The sequence below is a fragment of the Cygnus atratus genome, chromosome 3, assembly GCF_013377495.2.
Source record: "Cygnus atratus isolate AKBS03 ecotype Queensland, Australia chromosome 3, CAtr_DNAZoo_HiC_assembly, whole genome shotgun sequence".
NCBI classification, from domain to species: domain Eukaryota; kingdom Metazoa; phylum Chordata; class Aves; order Anseriformes; family Anatidae; genus Cygnus; species Cygnus atratus.
This window is the reverse complement of record NC_066364.1, coordinates 294,952-311,541: the sequence shown is the minus strand read 5'-3', so window position 1 is coordinate 311,541 and position 16,590 is coordinate 294,952. Positions and strand designations below refer to the sequence as shown.

Genomic DNA, 16,590 nt, shown 5'->3' with positions numbered 1-16,590 from the left:
GCCGCCGCCATCTGCCCGCCGCGGGGGCTGCCGGGACGGGGCGGGGCGGGCACCCGGCTCCCGGCGGCCCCCGCGGCACGGCCCCGCCCCGCCCGGCCCCGGCCCGGCCTCCGGCGGGAGCTCGACGCGGGGGCGGCGTCCGTGGCCGCGGGGACCTCTGGGCCCGGCCCTGGGCACCGCTGAGCAGAGCCCGGCTCCGGCCTCTCCGCACCTCCCTGCGGGTACTGACGGCCATGGGGGAGCTCCCCTGGAGCCGCCTCTGCTCCAGGCCCAGCAGCCCCAGCTCTCGCAGCCTCTCCTCACAGCACGGGGGCTCCGGGCCCGGCAGCACCCTGGGGGCCCCGGCCTGGGCTCTCCCCGCTGGGCCCAGCTCTCTCAGTGCTGGGGGCCCAGGACTCCCCAGGACTCCCCAGGACTCCCCAGCGCCCAGCAGAGGGGCAGGATCCCCCCCCGGCTGTCCTACCACAGACAGGACACCGCCAGCCCTCTCTGCCCAAGGGCCCTTTGCTGGCTCCTGCCCACCGCGGTGCCCACCAGGACCCCAGGTCCTTCTGTGCCCGACTGCTTCCAAGCCGGGTGCCCCCGGCCTGTCCTGGTGCTGGGCTTGTTCCTCCCCAGGGGCCGGGCCTGGCAGTTCTTCTTGTTGAACTGCAGGAGGTTCCTGTCAGCCCCGCTCTCCAACACGTCCGGGTCCCTCTGCATGGCAGCACGACCCCTGATTTATCAGCCGCTTCTCCCGAGTTTGGTCATCTGCAGACTGAGGGGACACTGCTGCATCATCCGGGTTATTAACAAAGATGCTAAACAAGACTGGACCTAGTATTGACCCCCGGGTTCTTCATCCCATTACTGGCCTCAAACTGGACTTTGTGCCGCTGGTCACCACCCTCTGGCCCTGGCTGTTCAGGCAATTTTCACCCCACCTCACCATCTGCACGTGCAGCCCATACGTTAACAGCTTCTCTATGAGGATCTCATGGGAGATGGCCCTACCAAAATCCAGGAGGACAACACCTGCTGCTCCCTCCCCTATCCATCAGACCGGTCGTTTTTGCTGTAGAAGCTTACCAGGTTGGCCAGGCATGACTTCCCCTTGAACCCATGCTGACTGCTCCTGGTGACCTGTTTCTCCTTTACTTGCCTGGAAAGGGTTCCCAGGATCAGCTGCTTCATCCCTTTCCCAGGGATGGAGATGAGGCTTACTCGCCCCGCACCCAAACAGCCCCCGTACAAAAGCAGCCCCCTTACACAAGCAGCTCCCACACCCCACGCAGCCCTCCCGTACCCAGCAGCCCCCCCGTGCAGAGCGCTCCCCACAGCCCAGCCCCGTTCCTGAGCAGCCCCCGTACAAGCGAACCAGCGCTCCCCGCGCTCCCACGGGCAGCCGGTGCCGTGCTGTCGGTGACGAGCCCCCGGCGGCGCGGGGGTGCCGGGTGCGGGCGGAGGCAGGGTCGGGGCCTCTCGCCGCCCCCGCCGCGCCCCCCGCAGGTGTCCCGGTCCCTGCTTCCCGGCGGCGTTTGTGCGGGCGGAGCGGGGCGGGCGCTCCCCTCCCGCAGCTCCCGGTGTCCCGGGCGTTCTCCCCGCAGCGTTCCGAGACTTTGCTCAGTAACTCCAGGGGGAGCGCACGCTGCCGGGCGGCTGGCGGCCTCCGTGCCGCGGGAACCCCCGCACCGCCCGGCGGCGGGATGAGCCCGGCGGATGAGCACCGCCGCGCACGCGGCTCCCGCCAGCAGCCGGTCCCGACGCGAGCCCTGCGGGGCCGCCCCGTCCCGGTCCCGGTCCCGGTCCCCGTCCCCAGCCCCGCGGCTCCGGGCCGGGAGCGACCGCGGCGCCCCCCCAGGCGGCTCGGCGCGCTCTGGGGGCGGGGCCTCGACAGGGGGCGGGGCCTCAGCAGGGGGCGGGCCTCGGCAGGGGGCGGGGCCTGCGCCGTCCCGGCGCGGTGCCCGCGGTGCTGCCCGCGCCCCGGCATGGAGCCCCCGTCCCCGTCCGGCAGCGAGAGCGCCCGCCTGGTCAGCCCGCGCGGCGGCCGCGCCGACGGCAGCCTGCGCCTCAAGAGGTACCGCCGGCACCCCGGCACGGCCAGCCCCACCACCCCGGCACCGGCACCTCCATCACCCCCGCCACCCCATCATCCCCGGCACCGGCACCCCCATCACCGGCACCCCCATCACCGGCACCCCCGCCGCTGCCGACGCCTGCGGCACCTCCGGTACCCCAGCCCGCAATGCTGCCGGCACCGGCACGACCGGCGCCCCCGGCACCACCGGCACAGCCGCCCCCTTCGCCCCCTCCGCCCCCTGCTATCACCACCTCCCAGTGCCCCCGGCTCCACCAGCTCCACCAGCCCCGCACCCCACCCGCATCACCCTCCGCATCTGCAACCCTCGATCTTCCATCACCCGCTCCCCCATCACCCCGGGCATCTCCGTCATCCCCTGCACCTCCATCACCCCCAGCCCCCCGAACCCCCGGCTTCCTAGGCACCGTAGCCCCGACCTCGGCACCCCCCGACGTTGCCACCCCCCACGCCCCCGGGACCCGCAAGCCCCCGGTCCGTCCGGCGCCCCCCGCCCCCGCGCCCTCATCCATCTGGCTGTCACCGGCACCTCCGCAGCCCCCGAGCCAGCCCCCATCCAGCACCGGCATCGCCACCCAGCCCGCGGCGGCATCCTCAGCCCTTCAGACCTGCACGCGTCCCCTCCCCGGTACCGTCACCTCACCTCCTTCCAACCGGCACCGTCCCCCCCCCTACCTGTGCGACATCCCCGGCCCCCCCGCGGGTGTCCAGCTGACACCGGCGCCCGGCTGCCACCCCCGCACCGGTGCTCGTCCGTCCGTCGTCCCCCGTAACTGCACCCGCCCCCCGTCCTCCCTCTGCCCTCATTGCTGCCCTGCGCATCAGCGCCCTGAGCCCTGGCCCCGGCACCCCGTGCACCCCCCGCCCCACACCGACACCCGCCTGGTCCCTGCTCCCCCGCAGCACGTCCCGTCCGTCACGGCCCTGCACCGGCACCTCGAGCCCCGCGGCCCCGGCCCCGGGCTGGAACCGCCGTCCCCCGCTCCCGCCGCCGCCCCCGTCCAGCCTTCCCTCCCCCGGCCCGACGCGGGCAGCTCCGGCCGTGCGGGGACGGGGCGGGGGCGGACCGGCCCCCGGGCACCACCCGGCCCCGCCGGCGGCCCCGTCGCTGCTCGCCTCTGCCGAGGCGCTCGAGTGCCCCGTACCCTCCCGGAGCCCCCGTCCTTCGTCCCGGTCTCTGGGCGCGTTCGTGCACGGAACCCGGGAGCGAGGGCGCAGCCCCCGGGGTCCGCCTCCGTCCGCTTCGCTACCGGCTGCGGCGGGGCCGGCCCCGAGACCGGGCACCGGAGGGACGCGTGCTCCGCAGGAGACGGGGTCGCCGGGAGCCCCCTCCCGGGCACGGCTCTGACCCCCTCCCCCCCAGGCTGTTCGCAGGCTCCCGGGACGCCCCGGCACCGCTGCGCCCCGGGGAGGGCGGGCAGGACGCGGTCCCGGAGCCGGGGGGGGGCCCGCAGTGCCCCTGCAGCCCGGCCCCCCCCGGCCCCGGCCCCGGCCCCGGCCCCGGCCCCGGCGCCGGCCCGGAGAGGCTCCAGGCCCGGCGGCAGCTGAGCGTCGCCTGCACCGTGTGCTGCGTGTTCATGGTTGGAGAGGTGATAGGTAACGGCGGGCCGGGGCCGGGGCCGGGATGGGGCCGGGACACCCCGCCGGGCCCCGGGTGCCAGCTGTGCCGTCCCGCAGGTGGGTACCTGGCGCACAGCCTGGCTATCATGACGGACGCGGCCCACCTGCTGACGGACGTGGGCAGCATGTCCGTGAGCCTCTTCTCGCTTTGGGTCTCTGCCCGCCCACCCACCAAGACCATGAGTTTTGGCTGGCACCGCTCAGGTGAGGCGGGGGGCTCAGCACCGGGGGAGCCCCGTAGCTGGGGCAGGCACTGATGGCCCCCATCCCACAGAGACGCTGGGTGCGCTGGCCTCCGTCCTCTCCATCTGGGTTGTCACCGGGGCTCTTGTCTACCTGGCGGCTGCACGCATCATCAGCAACGACTACGAGATCGAGGCACGAGCCATGCTGGCCACCTCTGCCAGCGCCGTGGGCGTCAACCTGGTGTATGTCCCACGCACCCTCATCCCTACCTCCCCTGGCCCCACACAGCCCTGGCCTCCCCTCCTGCAGCCCTGCCCCATGTGTGCACCTGGTGTCCCAAGCCCCCAGCCGCCCCTTCTGTCCCTTTGTCCCGAGCCTTCCTATTCCCAGTGCTGCCTCCTCCTATTCCCTGACCCCCCTCCCCACTCCCAGCCCCACATACATTCCCTGCCCCCCCCCAGCAGCACTTCCCCTCAGCCCTGCCCTCGTGCCCCAGTCCCAAATCTCCCAAATCCCCGTCCTGCCCTGGCCCCACACCTGCCCTGAACCCCTGCACGGTGGCTGTGCTGTCCCTGCTGAGCCCTGGATGTGTTCTCTCCCTCACCCCTGGTTGGGTCAGCGGGGCCTCTCACTCCCTGCCCGGCACCGAGCCAGCTCTGCTCTCTGCAGCATGGCCTACATCCTGCACCAGGCCCCCGCCACCCACGGCCACGGGGGCTACGAGCAGCTGGAGAGCGTGGGGGGCTGCCTGCCCAGCCACGCTCCGCTGCCTGGCAGCACCAGCGTCCGTGCAGCCTTTGTCCACGTGGTGGGTGACCTGCTGCAGAGCATTGGTGTCCTGGTGGCCGCCACCATCATCTACTTCAAGGTACGTGGTCCTCACGTGGGCTGGGCTCCTGTCCTCCACAGAGCCCTGCGGGGCACTGGGCCCCCGGGGATCCCAGCCCAGCTTGCTGGCACTTCCTGCCCGCAGCCTCACGCAGCCCCTGCTCCTTGCAGCCCCAGTGCAAGATCGCAGACCCCATCAGTACCCTCTTCTTCTCGGTCTTTGTCCTTGGCTCCACACTCACTATCCTCAGGGACGTCTTCAGAGTCCTCATGGAAGGTGAGGGGGGGACAGGTAGGGGAGACAGGTAGGGGGTGCAGGGGCTCCTTGGGGAGCACAGAGCAGCCCACCCCACAGCAACCTCTGCTCCTACCCAGCCCACCCCTGGCATTCCTGGCCCCTCCGAGCCCCCCAGACGTTCCTCTGTCCCATGGCGAGCAACTGCCTCACCCCAGAGGCACTGTGCCACAGCCCAGTCCCAAACTGGGGGTGTCCCCATCCCCAGCTGCCCCCCAGGAGCCCTGACTCCAGCTGGGGAATAGGGCTGGGGCCGGCCCCTCCATGACCAGCACCGCTGGCAGGGGCGCCGCGGGGCATCCAGTTCGACGCAGTGAAGGAGGTGCTGCTGGCAGTGAGCGGGGTGAGGGGCACCCACGACCTGCACGTCTGGGCGCTGACGCTGAGCCACCCCGTGGTGTCGGTGCACGTGGCCGTGGGTGAGTGCCCTGCGCTGGCTCGCGCAACCCCGAGGGCAGGGCTGGGGGCTGTGGGGCTGATCGTGGTTCCCTGCCACCTCCAGATGCCAGCGCCAACCCTGAGACAGTGCTGCGGGAAGCCACCAGCCAGCTGCAGAGCAAATTTGGCTTCGTGTCATGTACGGTGCAGGTGGAGCAGTACCAGGAGGAGGCGTTGGGCTGCCCGCACTGCCAGGACCCCCCGTCCTGAGCCCTTTGCCCACTGTGGGACTGGGGCACCGTAGGGCAGGTGCAGTGCCTGGAGTCCTGCCCGTGCTGCACCGGCTCCACCTCTGCAGACCCCAGGGGCCCCAGCCCCACTCAGAGTGGGGCACAGCACCCAGCCCTTGCAGCACAGTGCTGTGTTACGTGCCCCTGAGAGCCTCCAGGGCTGCTCTGCCATGCCAGGGGCCAAGCCTGCCACAGCCCTGGGCACGGGGACCACGCACCAGGCAGGAGCACTGCCCCAGCCCCAGTGCCCACGGGCCTTTGCTTGCTGCCGTATTGGGTGCCATGTCTGTCCCCTCCCTCCCCGCTGCATCCACCCTGGAGCAAGGGGACAGGGTAGCAAGGGATGGAGCTCACCCCTGAGCTCTGGGTGCCCTGGTTTTGATCCCAGCTGCGAGGCCCAGGCCAGGGCTGGGTGCTGCCATGCCTTGGCCTGACCCATTCCCACCGTCGTGAGTCTGTCTGTTGCAGCTGTGGTGTGTCTGTGTCTCATTGTGCAAGGACTCCAGCTGGTGGCTGCAGAGCTCGTGGCCACCAATAAATGTGTCTGAGAGCAGCCGAGGCATCCGCACGGAGGGGAGGGGGGAGGGGGGAGGGCTCTGACAGCGCCGCGCCCCAGGCCTCCCCCCACGCTAGCACCACCAGCACCCTTTACAAAACAAACCACATTTACTGCACCGCTGAGAACACAGGCTCAATGTGAGCGATTCCAGAGCTCCCGGCGCTGCTGCAAGCCACATCTGCCCCACGCAGGGCAAGGCTGGCCCGGCCCCCCCACCAGGACCCGCACTGTGGGGTCTGTCAGCAACGGGAGGGGGCAGGCAAGCACAAGCACAGCCCCACATGCGTCTCCGTAGCTCTTCCCCTGCATCAGACCCTGAGACCCACAGCTCAAGCCATAGACACGACCCCAGTCCCACTGCCCTCCCCGCACCAGCTCAGACTAAAGAGTGCAGAAAGGACCCTTCCGGGCCCAGAGCACGAGGACGAGCGTCCTGAGCATCCCAGGTGACAGCCAGGAGCAACCATCCCTCCCCAGGGCAGGCCCCGGGTAAGAAGCACCAAGAGGGGCACGCAGCCCCTGGCACCCAGCAGTGCAGGCACCCGAGCTGCTGCTGCGGGCGAATGCAGGTGGTGGCAGCGAGGGGCCCCCCGCTACTCAGCTGGCAGCGGGGAGGCTGCGGCGGGGCTGGGGCTGCACGGCTCGGCCCCGTACAGCGAGCTGAAGCGGGCACGGCACTGTGGCAGCAGCTGCTGGTCTGTGCCAGATGCCAGCCCCGCCATGCAGTGCGCCCGCACGATGCCAGCCTGCCCGCCTGACACCAGCCAGCCGTGTGAGTCCAGGTTGGGGCTGAAGCGCACCTGCGGGAGGAGAAGGGGGTCAGGAGGGATGGGGCCAAGGCACCAGGACCCCGGCCCGAGGGGCAGCACGTGGCACCCTCTGCTCTCCCAGGACTGCGAGGGGTGCTGGTGGCTCGGAGCAGCCACCTCACCTTGTGCAGGGACTCCAGCTGCAGGCGGTCAAGGCTCAGCTCTGCCTTCACCTCTTGCGCGTGCATCCTGCGCATGGGCTCCCGGCTCGAGAAGTTCTTGAAGCTGCGCTGTGAAAGGGCAGCACGGTGACGGGCAGCACACCCCAAGGAGTGCTGCGCACACAGGAGCGGCAGGCACGGCCTGGCCAGGGGACTTGAGTCTCCTGCAAAGGGCAGCACTGCCACGGGGCAGCACGAGCCATCCCCCCGGGGAGTGACTGGAGCAGGGAGGTCCCCCTCACGGGGGACTCCAGCGCACTCCAGGGCTGGCAGCTTGGATGCTCCCCATCCCTGGGGGCCCAGGCATGCAGCCTTTTCCTTACAAAGTGCTCCAAAGACAGCCTGGCATGGCAAGCACGGGCCCAGGCAGGCTGCAAGCCCCAGGCTCCTTCCCGGTGCTGGGTGACCCAAGCTGCTGCCTTGAACCCAGCACACCCAGAGCTTCATCCTGCCCTGGGCTCGTGTCCTCAGCCCTGCTCAGGACCAGGCACAGAGGGGCTGCACAGGGCTCGCTGCTGGGGCTGCCCAGCCCAGCCAGGCAGACCCTGCTGCGAGGCCTGGGCTCCCTGGGCACTGAGCAGAGCATCCCCTTGCTCTCTGGCGGGGCTGCTGAAGTCAGGCTGTGCTCCGCAGGGGTGAAGGGCTGCCGCGCAGTCTGTGCCACTCCCCCATGCACTGCTGACCCCACACACCCAGCCACAGCCCAGCTGACTGGGCTCTCCCCCTGCCCCCACACCCCAAGGCCGCCACCAGTCCCGCCCCCGGTCAGGAGCGCTCCATTCTCTGCCCTCGTACCAGGTCCGTGTCCCGAAACCGAACGTAGGCCTTCGCCACCATCTCGCTGTAGAGCCTGGTCTTCGGCAGTGCCTGCTCACTATTCTCTGGTCCTGTGGGGCCGCAGGGCAGCAGATCAGCTTTGTAGACTGGCTGTGGGGGAGATGCAGCTGAGGGCAGGGCAGTGGGCCTGTCCATGCCCTCCACAGGTGCCCCTTGGGTGGCCGCAGTACCAGGGACAGTGCCGGGGCTGCAGGGACCTTGCCGTGAGGGCAGGGGACAGAAAGGGGCAAGGGACAGAGAGGGGCCAGGCCTTCCCCACGCACAAGCCCATCCCCAAATGTCCTGGTGTGTGTGTCCAGACGTAGGACAGCTGGCAAGGGACGGGTGGCAGCGCTCCTCCAGCAGCCCAGCAGCACACCGCCACCCAGCCCAGCTCGGTGCGCACACGCAGGCGCCGCAGGGACGACAGAACGGCCGCTTACGAATCTGCGGTCCGACGAGCGCTTGACGTTGAGGGGATTGATGGCCAGGTCGGGCAACACCGCAGCTACCAGCTCACCGGTGATGTCTCCAGCAGCCACCGTGTTCAGCCAGTCCGAGCCAGATATGCTCTGCAGGAAGAGACGGGGCTAGGGCCCAGCGTCCCAGCACGCTGCCCGCAGCACCAGGCAGCACTGCAAGTGCCAGCCCCAGCCACCGCCCTGCTCCCTCTGGTGAGGGCCAGGCTCAGAAACGTCCCCGCTGGGACGCTTCTGGCTGTCATGGTCCCTCACCCGAGGGGCAGTGGGTGGCTGCAGGGGCTGCGGGGGCACAGCCGGCACAGGGTCTGCGGCGGGCACCTGACCCTCGGACGGCTCTGATGCCTCTTACCCACACAGTCCCCTTGCGAGGGGCCACAAAATAAGCCTTGAAGCCCAGATACCCGGCGTCAATGTAGTGGATCCCACAGAGACCATAACTGCAACAGAAAGGAATGGATGAGGGCACAGCTCTGAGCTGCCACCCCGAAGGAGCAGGAGCCCAGCAGCCCAGGTGCAAGCCACATCCCCAGGGCAGGGAGCCCTGTGGGGAGGGGGAGCTGTCCTCACTCACAACATGGCTCAGGGCAGCTCCCGGCAGTAAGAACCCACCCCTACCCCAGGGTCCCTTCTGTGAACAAACTTGTGTCAGTCTGGGGCTGCCTGGGCCAAAAGGGGACACACGGGAGCTGCCCTGCCCAGCCCAAGGACGTTGTCCTCCCCCTTGCCAGCCTGGCTTGTGCCCAGAAACGGATCCCCTCAGCTGCGCCACCGCCACGGCTGCGGTGCAATGCACCGTGAGCAGAGCTCGCCCTCACATTCCCAGGCAGGGAGGGCCCAGAGGGGACGTTGCACTGGGGACAGACAGAGGTGAGAGCAGATCCCAGCTGCAGAGCAGGCGCCCTGATGGCCCCCAGCACTCACGAGGCATAGCAGTTGTCCTGGGCCACGGTAACCCCATTGTAGGGCAGCAACCAGGCCACCTCGGTGCTGAGGAACCGCTTGATGCTGTTGATGGGCTCATAGAGCCGCCGCAGGTCCCAGAACTTGATCTTCCTGTCATTCCCTGCCGTGACCAGGAAGTTGCTGAGAACCAGGAGAAAGGCAGCACTGAGACCCCAGAGCAGAGCTGTGCCTTGTCCCCGCTCCTGCAGTGCAGCGCGGCTCCCACGGCAGCAGTGCAGCCACCCCTCACCCCAGAAAACCCAATCCAGCCTCAGTGCCTTGGAAGGGCAAGTGCCACTAGCACTGAGTCTGCTGGAACCCATCTTGGCACAGCAGACTCGTTGGCAGGAGGCAGCTTGCTCTGTCAGGAAGCACTCGCTCCCAGCACCAGCTTCCCAGCTCTCACCTGTTGGCTTTGCACCACTCGATGCTCCGCACAGCGTGGTCGTGGGCTAGGAAGCTCTGGAAAGGGTAGAGCTTGAGGGAGCCGTCGGGCTGGCACACACGCTGCAGCAGGGACTTGGTGAGCAGGTTCCAGATGGCCACGGTGCCTGCAGGGTGCACACAGGACAGCTGCCCCGCATCTGCCCCAGCACAGGGGAGTGACTGGGCACAGGGCAAAGGATGCACAGCACCATAGTGGGGGACCTGAGGCAGTGCAGAGCAGGAGCACGAAGCTTGCTGCATGACTGCCTGCTGCAGGGCAAGAGCTGCACCCTGAAGGCTCTGCCGTGGGACACAGCCTACCCTGTGCAAGAGGGGAACTCACCGTCATAAAAACCAGCTGCAAGGTGATGGTGGGGCTTGGATGGCATCCAGGAGACGCTGAAGCATTGGCCGCTTTCTGATGGGCTCCCCGCCTGGATAGAGCCCACCTGGAGCGTGGTGGTACACTGCACCTGGAGACAGAAAGACAAGCGTAAGCCGCAGTCCTGTGCTGTCACCACCTGCCCCAAGAGCCAGGGCCATGCAGGTTTGGGAGCACAGCTCTAACTCCACCGCCCCAAACACGCTGGGGCCAGCCAGCTCCGCAGGCTTCCTGATGCCCTCCCCAGCTCCCCAGCAGCCCCAGGCAGGAGGCTTGCTGGGTGTCAGCCCCAACAGGGGAGCACAGCAGCAGAGGACACTGACCTTGCAGATAACGTGCTTGGGGAGGGACCCATCTAGAAGAGAGCAGAGGAAGGTCAGGACAGCCACCGGCTGGGAGCTCCCTGTGGCAGGAGCTGCTCGCAGCCTCAAGTCTGGCCTGGTGCTCCCAGGTCCCTGGCCGGGGCTCCCGTCCCTGTCCCGCCCACGCCCGCACCCAGATGATGTGCGTGCACAAGATGCCCGCAGGACCCCCGGCACCAGTTCTGCCCGCAGGAGCGTCCCTGACAGTGACACGAGTGCTGGGCAAGGAGTCCCACCTCCAGAGGGGGGCTGCCCTCTGCACTCAGCAGAGAACCAGGCACGTCTTCATCTCAGAGCGAGGCAGCCGCAGGCAGAGGTGGTGCCGTGCAGACACAGGAGAGCCATGCGTCTTCTCTGGCACTGCAAGCACAGCCAGGCCACAGGGCAGAGAGAAGCCCCGGGCTGCGTGGCAGTGGAAGCACTGGGGCAGGCACGCGGGGGGCCCAGCAGAGCCGTGCTGAGCTGGGAGCTCCGGCAGGGCCACAGCACACTGCAGCCTGGCACCGATCCCGCAGCTGCAAATCCACACTAGCACCCCGACGCGACCACGCGGCGCAAGGACAGTACGTGCTGCCGCAGCCTGGCTGATGCGACACGACAGGACCCAGCTGGTCCACGGGGGCTTTGCAGGCTGGGGAAGGATCCGCGCCTGCTGCAAGCTCCCCACGCAGGGGCTGCGGCAGCCGGCGCAAACCGTCCGGAACCAGCGGCCTGGGAGGGGGCTGGGAGAGGCAGCACCAGCAAATGGCGCAGCCCGGCACGGCATGCTGATGGGGGCTGGCGGACATGCTCCAGCGCAGGAAACCCATTTCCCATTGTCAGCAGTGAACGTATGGGCTGTCAGCCACGGCTGAGCGACCACGAGCAGCACGCACAGGTCATCAATCTCGCTCAGCACCCAGCAGATGAGACTATTACAAGCACCATTAGCCAGTGCCAGATGGGAGCTCGGGGCCCGGGATCCCTGCCATGACAAATGGCCGGGTGGGAACGCGCAGCTCTGCCACAACAGGACGTGTTCCCCACACCTCCCAGGGCCCCTGCAGCAGGCAGGGAGGCTCACAACACACGGGTGCAGCCATGCCCTGCAGTGACGCTGCTGAGTGGCCCCAGAGCCCCCAGTCGGCAGCACCCGGGCGTGCTCCAAGCCCCAGACAACAGCGGCCGCCCTCCCCTCTTGCGCCAGGCCCCGCGCAGGGCTGGCAGCCGCAGCGCAGCCCCGTCCCAGCACCGCCCACTGCCCCACCGCCTGCACGGCTCCCGGCAGGGCTGGGCATGGCCCCGCCGTGCCCCACAGCGTCACCGCCCGCCCAGCTCGCCCCTCAGCACGGCACAGCCACCCTGCGCAGGGGGTGGACAGGCCCCGGGCTCGCGCGCTGCCCCCCCAGCACACAGCGACGAGGGGCAGGGTGCCACAGCTCTTCCTACCTTTTACCTGGGTTCTCTTGCAGCTCTGCAGGGCGCCGGGGTGCGGGAGGGCGTACAGCACCACGCTGCCGTCCGAGAAGGCCACAGCCAGGAGGCCCAGCCGGCTCATCTGAGGGTGCTGCAGAAACACGCCCGGGCCCTCAGCCTCCTGCTTGCTGTTGTCAAAGGGGCGAGGGCCCCCTGCACTATCCTGCCTGGCGAAGGCAAGGCTTTGGCAGGGACAAGGAATTCAGAGTCGCCAGGGCAAAGCCAAAGCCAGCCTGTGGGCTGGCACAGCCTCTCCCACCACACACCCACCTTCCTGGAGGTGCTGGGTGGCTCCCAGGCACCGCTGGGGCAGAACTTCATGTCCCAGACGCAGCCGTGGTCGGTAGCGACAGCGTAGGCCAGCCCAGCTTTGTCGGCAGAGCTGCGGGCACGAGTTGAATGGTGAAAAACACCGGAGCTGGTGCCCAGCAGCTCCAGCACACAGCAGAAGCAAAGCTGGCCGCCAGCACCACTCCGCGAGGCTCAGGCTCTGGGAGAGGACGAACCGCCGGGCAGCAGTAGGGGCAGCAGCAGGTTGCCACCCGCCCCACCACTGGGGTACAAGGGGCCCACGCCTGCCCCTCTTCCCTGCCAGGGCCACCCCACAGGCCGGACTCACCCCTCCTGCTGCAGCGTGCCCAGGCTCCAGAGCTGCAGCAGCGCCGGGCCCCTGTGGAGCCCCGCCACGCTGTGCGTCTCATCCATGCTCTTGTGACAGTACAGGCACACGTACTGGGTGGCCGCCGAGCCCTCCGGGGTTGGGCACCACTCCATCGCCCACACGGGGCCGCCCACAAAGAACGACACATCCCGGCGCTCCTCGTGGGGCTGCAGGGAGTTGAACCTGCCGGCAGGAAGGCAGGTCAGGGTGCTGGGCAGGAGCAGCACCACCCCGGGACAAGGCATGGCAGCACCCAGCCGGCGCAGAGCCCTGACACAAGGCTGGACACGGCAGGACCCCAGAGCACGCGGCACATAGCAGCCGTGCTGTAGCTCCCGGGGACTGGGGGACACCGTAACGCCTCCCACCTCCCCAGAGCAGCCCCTCCACCAACCTGTTCAGCCTGTACAAGGCACCGTTGTCTTCAATGCCCTCCCGCTGGATCGCGAAGAGGGGAGACTTCTCCTCTGCCGGTAGGTACTGGGCAGCTTCGCTGGGGAGGCAGAAGAGTGTGAGAGGATGCCTGCAGCCATCCCACCCCCCCCACAGCACAGCACGCTGCTGCTGGCCTCCCTGGGGCACTCGGACTCCTTGGCCAGAGCCACCAGGCCCCCAGAGCCCGTGAGAAGGTGCCATCTTCTCTGCTAGGACCTGACCCTAAGAGGGGGAGGCGGAAGCACAGCCCCTAAGGCTGATCCTCCCCTCCCTGCCCCAGCCCACTCCCCACCATGCCAGGACTGCCCCAGGATGCAGCCTGAGTGCAGGCAGCGCCTGTGCCACGCACCCCTTCTGTGCCCTCGCCCTTCCCACGCCGCTGATGGTACCTTTCGGAGAGACACGTCCACTTGTGCACCAGAGGGATCCAGTCAGGGAACTCCCACCGAGAGTACTTCTGCTCCCGCCTGCAGCGGATATAAGGGACATCACCACCCTGCTCCCCAGCCCCGCCAGCAGCACCGTGGGGCTCGTGCCCTGCTCCATCCTGGCCACAGCGCACCCCTGCCCCCTGCTGAGGGCTCCCAGCTCCAGCCAGGCCCCGCACAGCCCCACACGCGGCTCCAGGCAGGGGCTGCACAGAGGTGGGGATGAGATGCGGCTGAGATGAGCCCGTTCCCACGCTGTCCCCAGCAGGTGCCAGCAGAACACGGGTGCTCCTGACAGGAAACACTCCCCCGTCCTCACACCTATGGCGACCACGAGGCACTGGACAGCACCGCCCGCTACAGCCAGCCCCAGCCCTCCGTCCAGCACCGCGCCCCCAGGCCCTGCACTCACAGGCTACAGGTGATGCTGGAGCACTTCTCCACCGGGGCCATGACGGAGTTGGGGAAGCCATTGGGAGCAAGGCCTCGGCACTGGGGCTTGGACCTCTGGGCACAAGAGCAGACTCAGAACAGGACCTGGCCAAAGGACCCCACCTGGGCCACCCCAGCCTGCCCAAACCTTCCTGTGAGCCCCTGGGGGACGAGCCTGCCCAAAAGGCACTGACACAGCGCACAGGCGCAGGGCTCTCTCCCAGTCTCCACAGAAGCAGTCACCCGATACCGTGTCACTCTGTGCTAAAGACACAAAATCCTACAGGGCAGCCTCCAGGACCCTGCCTTAACCTGCCATCAGCTTCAGCGGCAGCCCAGCACCCCGCACGCTCTCCCAGGAGCACAGCTGCCTGCCCCCACCCACCCAGGCACTCAGCTGCCTTCGCTTGCAGTTAAGCCCGAGGAGCTCACGCCTGGACTCACACCATACAGGAACTATGCCAGCCCTGACAGAACCCTGCTTTGGGGCTGACCTGCCTCAAACAGACAGGGTGGGTGGGCAGGGGTACGTGCACACACGACACACACGAGGTGATAGCTCAAACACTGTGTCATTTATAGCACGCCAAAGGTAAGAAGCAGTCAAGGCAAAGACTTGCCCTTACCCCTGCAGATGACGTTTTCATGCTGTGCCGCCGGAGTGGCTCCAGCTCTGACTCTGACACCTCGCTGAGCGGAGCATCGCTCCCTTCCTCCTCCTCAGCCTGCAGCAACACCTCCTTTGAGGGCACGAAGTCAGCATCTTGTGCAGGATCATCGCTGTCAGTTTCCTCCTCCTTTTTCCTCCGACGCTTCTTCTGGACACACTCAGGCTCTGGCTCCTGGGCACCCTCGTTGGGAGCTGGGGGCTGGTACGCAGATGTCAGCTCCTCTGCCAGCTCCTGAAGGTAAAGCAATGCCCTGGAACAGCGAAGGCATTGCCCAGCAGTGAACAGAGGGAGCTGCACTCGGCCCTGCCAGCTCTCTAGCACCGTCTGGGCACACAGTGTGCTCCAGCACTGCCCAGTCAGGCCGCACCAGCACCCAGGCCCGCCCCAGCCTCCCCAGGGCCTCCAGGAGCAGCTGGGAAGGCATCCAGCATGCAGAGTAGCGCCTGGCCTGCTGCCAGCCAGAAAGTGAGGCAGCCGGAGAGCTTCCCGCGAGCTCAGCAGCAGAGTTCCTGCACGGGCACGCTGCCGCAGCAGGTGCTGTGCGCCCCTCAGCACAGGGTGAGGGGTCGGGGCACTGCAGCTCCCAGCTCTGCCCCGCAAACCCAGGCGGCTCAGGGGGTGCCTGCACTGCCCGACCTGCCTTCAGAGGCCCCGCTGAGCGGCGTGTGGCTATTGCACAGATAAGCCTCCTCTGGGCTCTGCCGGGAGCCACCTCTGCACCGCCACAGACGGCCCACCGCTGTCAAACAACAGACGCACGTGCACTCATCTACAGTCTTTGCCGCTCTCTACACCCCACTGCTCTGAATCCCGGGACGCTCTCCTAAAGCAGGAGGCGGTTCTGTGGGAAACCAGCGTGTCCGTGGGAAACCAATTTGTCGCAAAGCGTGGGACAAAGCACTTCAAGAAAGCCACCAGGATACCTCAGATGAGAAGAGGGGTCTCACGGAACCGCTCTGACCGCAGCCAGGTGCCTGCCCTTCCAACCTCCCCCGCGCCCAGCCCCGGCCCCCGGCCCGCTGCTCACACTTTGGCTGCCCGCCGCTTGGGGCGCCTGCCGGGGGCGGCCTCCAGCGCCTCCGAGGCCTCGCTGCCCTCCAGCACCTTCTGCACGCAGATGGGCTCCGGGGCCGGGCACTGCAGGTCCCGGGACAGCTTCAGCACCAGCAGCTCCGCCTTGGATTTCCGCCCCCGCCTCCTGGGCGCCGCGGGCACGGAGCCGTTCGCTGCGCTCCCCGAGGGCTCGCCGCGGCCGCCGGAGTCAGCGGGGCTGCGGGCTCCGCGCTCCGGGCCGGCCTCCTTCCGGGGCTCGGCCGCCGCCCCCTCCGCGCCGCGTGCCGAAGGCTCCGCACCTGCGGGCGGCGCCGGGTCCTCTGCAGAACGCCACAGCCGGGTCAGCACCGGGCCGCGGGACAGCGCCGCCGCCCCCCGCCGGTCCCGCGGGGCCCGAGGGTCCCGCCCGGCCCCGGCGGCTGCCCCGGGCCCCGCCGCCTCCCGGCCCGCCCCGCCCCGCCGCGGCTCCGGGGCCCCGCGCCCCGCGCCGCCGCCCCGCGGGAAGGCCCCGAGCTCACCCGCGCGGCCCCGGCCGCGGCCCCGGCTCCGCCCGGCGGCCGCCGCTCCCCGTCCCGGCCGGCCCCGGCGGCTCCGCTCCCGACAGCGCGGCCCGCGGGCGGCCCCGCCCGGCCCCGCGGCCCCGGCGGCGGCGCGGGACGCCATGCGCCGAGCTCCGGGAGCGGCTCAGGCCGGCGCCGCCCGCATGGCCCCCACCCCGCCGCGGGCCGCGCCGCCGCCGCCGCTGCCACCAGCCCCGCGCGGCGCCGGGCCCGGAACCCGCAACATGGCGGCGGGCGGCGCGCGGCGATGGCGTCACCGGGGCGGCGACGTCACCGGGCCGC

At 69.1% G+C, this 16,590-nt stretch overlaps 2 protein-coding genes and 1 long non-coding RNA gene across 3 annotated transcripts; 1 reads left to right on the top strand and 2 right to left on the bottom strand.

Annotated features, from left to right (window-relative positions):
* Nucleotides 1-163: 163 nt before the first annotated feature.
* On the bottom strand, nucleotides 164-1,435 carry LOC118259049 (uncharacterized). Its single transcript, XR_004781956.1, has 3 exons — nucleotides 1,350-1,435; nucleotides 1,069-1,141; nucleotides 164-757 (listed from the first exon to the last, which is right to left on the bottom strand). It is a non-coding gene; the product is annotated as an uncharacterized LOC118259049 (long non-coding RNA).
* Nucleotides 1,436-1,967: 532 nt separating this feature from the next.
* SLC30A3 (solute carrier family 30 member 3) lies at nucleotides 1,968-5,654 on the top strand. The gene is made up of 9 exons (XM_050709412.1): nucleotides 1,968-2,056; nucleotides 3,441-3,504; nucleotides 3,601-3,673; nucleotides 3,755-3,901; nucleotides 3,972-4,125; nucleotides 4,553-4,751; nucleotides 4,883-4,988; nucleotides 5,291-5,425; nucleotides 5,509-5,654. Exons 1-9 carry the CDS (start codon nucleotides 1,968-1,970, stop codon nucleotides 5,652-5,654), a joined length of 1,113 nt encoding a protein of 370 aa, XP_050565369.1.
* A 671-nt stretch (nucleotides 5,655-6,325) lies between these two features.
* On the bottom strand, nucleotides 6,326-16,534 carry GTF3C2 (general transcription factor IIIC subunit 2). Its single transcript, XM_035568330.2, has 18 exons — nucleotides 16,519-16,534; nucleotides 15,723-16,068; nucleotides 14,651-14,945; nucleotides 14,005-14,099; nucleotides 13,554-13,631; nucleotides 13,124-13,222; nucleotides 12,688-12,912; nucleotides 12,339-12,450; nucleotides 12,042-12,159; nucleotides 10,575-10,606; nucleotides 10,213-10,342; nucleotides 9,850-9,994; nucleotides 9,423-9,584; nucleotides 8,851-8,938; nucleotides 8,463-8,591; nucleotides 7,999-8,130; nucleotides 7,165-7,272; nucleotides 6,326-7,033 (listed from the first exon to the last, which is right to left on the bottom strand). Exons 1-18 carry the CDS (start codon nucleotides 16,532-16,534, stop codon nucleotides 6,827-6,829), a joined length of 2,517 nt encoding a protein of 838 aa, XP_035424223.1. The 3' UTR covers nucleotides 6,326-6,826.
* Between the last annotated feature and the right edge of the window lie 56 nt (nucleotides 16,535-16,590).

Coding starts and splice junctions, on each gene's coding strand:
- GTF3C2 (XM_035568330.2), bottom strand. Junction 13,632..14,004: donor TCCAGCATCACCTGTAGCCT/GTGAGTGCAGGG, acceptor TATCCGCTGCAG/GCGGGAGCAGAAGTACTCTC. Junction 13,223..13,553: donor TGGACGTGTCTCTCCGAAAG/GTACCATCAGCG, acceptor CTGCCTCCCCAG/CGAAGCTGCCCAGTACCTAC.
- SLC30A3 (XM_050709412.1), top strand. CDS start 1,968: ATGGAGCCCCCGTCCCCGTCCGGCAGCGAGAGCGCCCGCCTGGTCAGC. Junction 4,126..4,552: donor GCCGTGGGCGTCAACCTGGT/GTATGTCCCACG, acceptor TGCTCTCTGCAG/CATGGCCTACATCCTGCACC. Junction 4,752..4,882: donor CCACCATCATCTACTTCAAG/GTACGTGGTCCT, acceptor TGCTCCTTGCAG/CCCCAGTGCAAGATCGCAGA.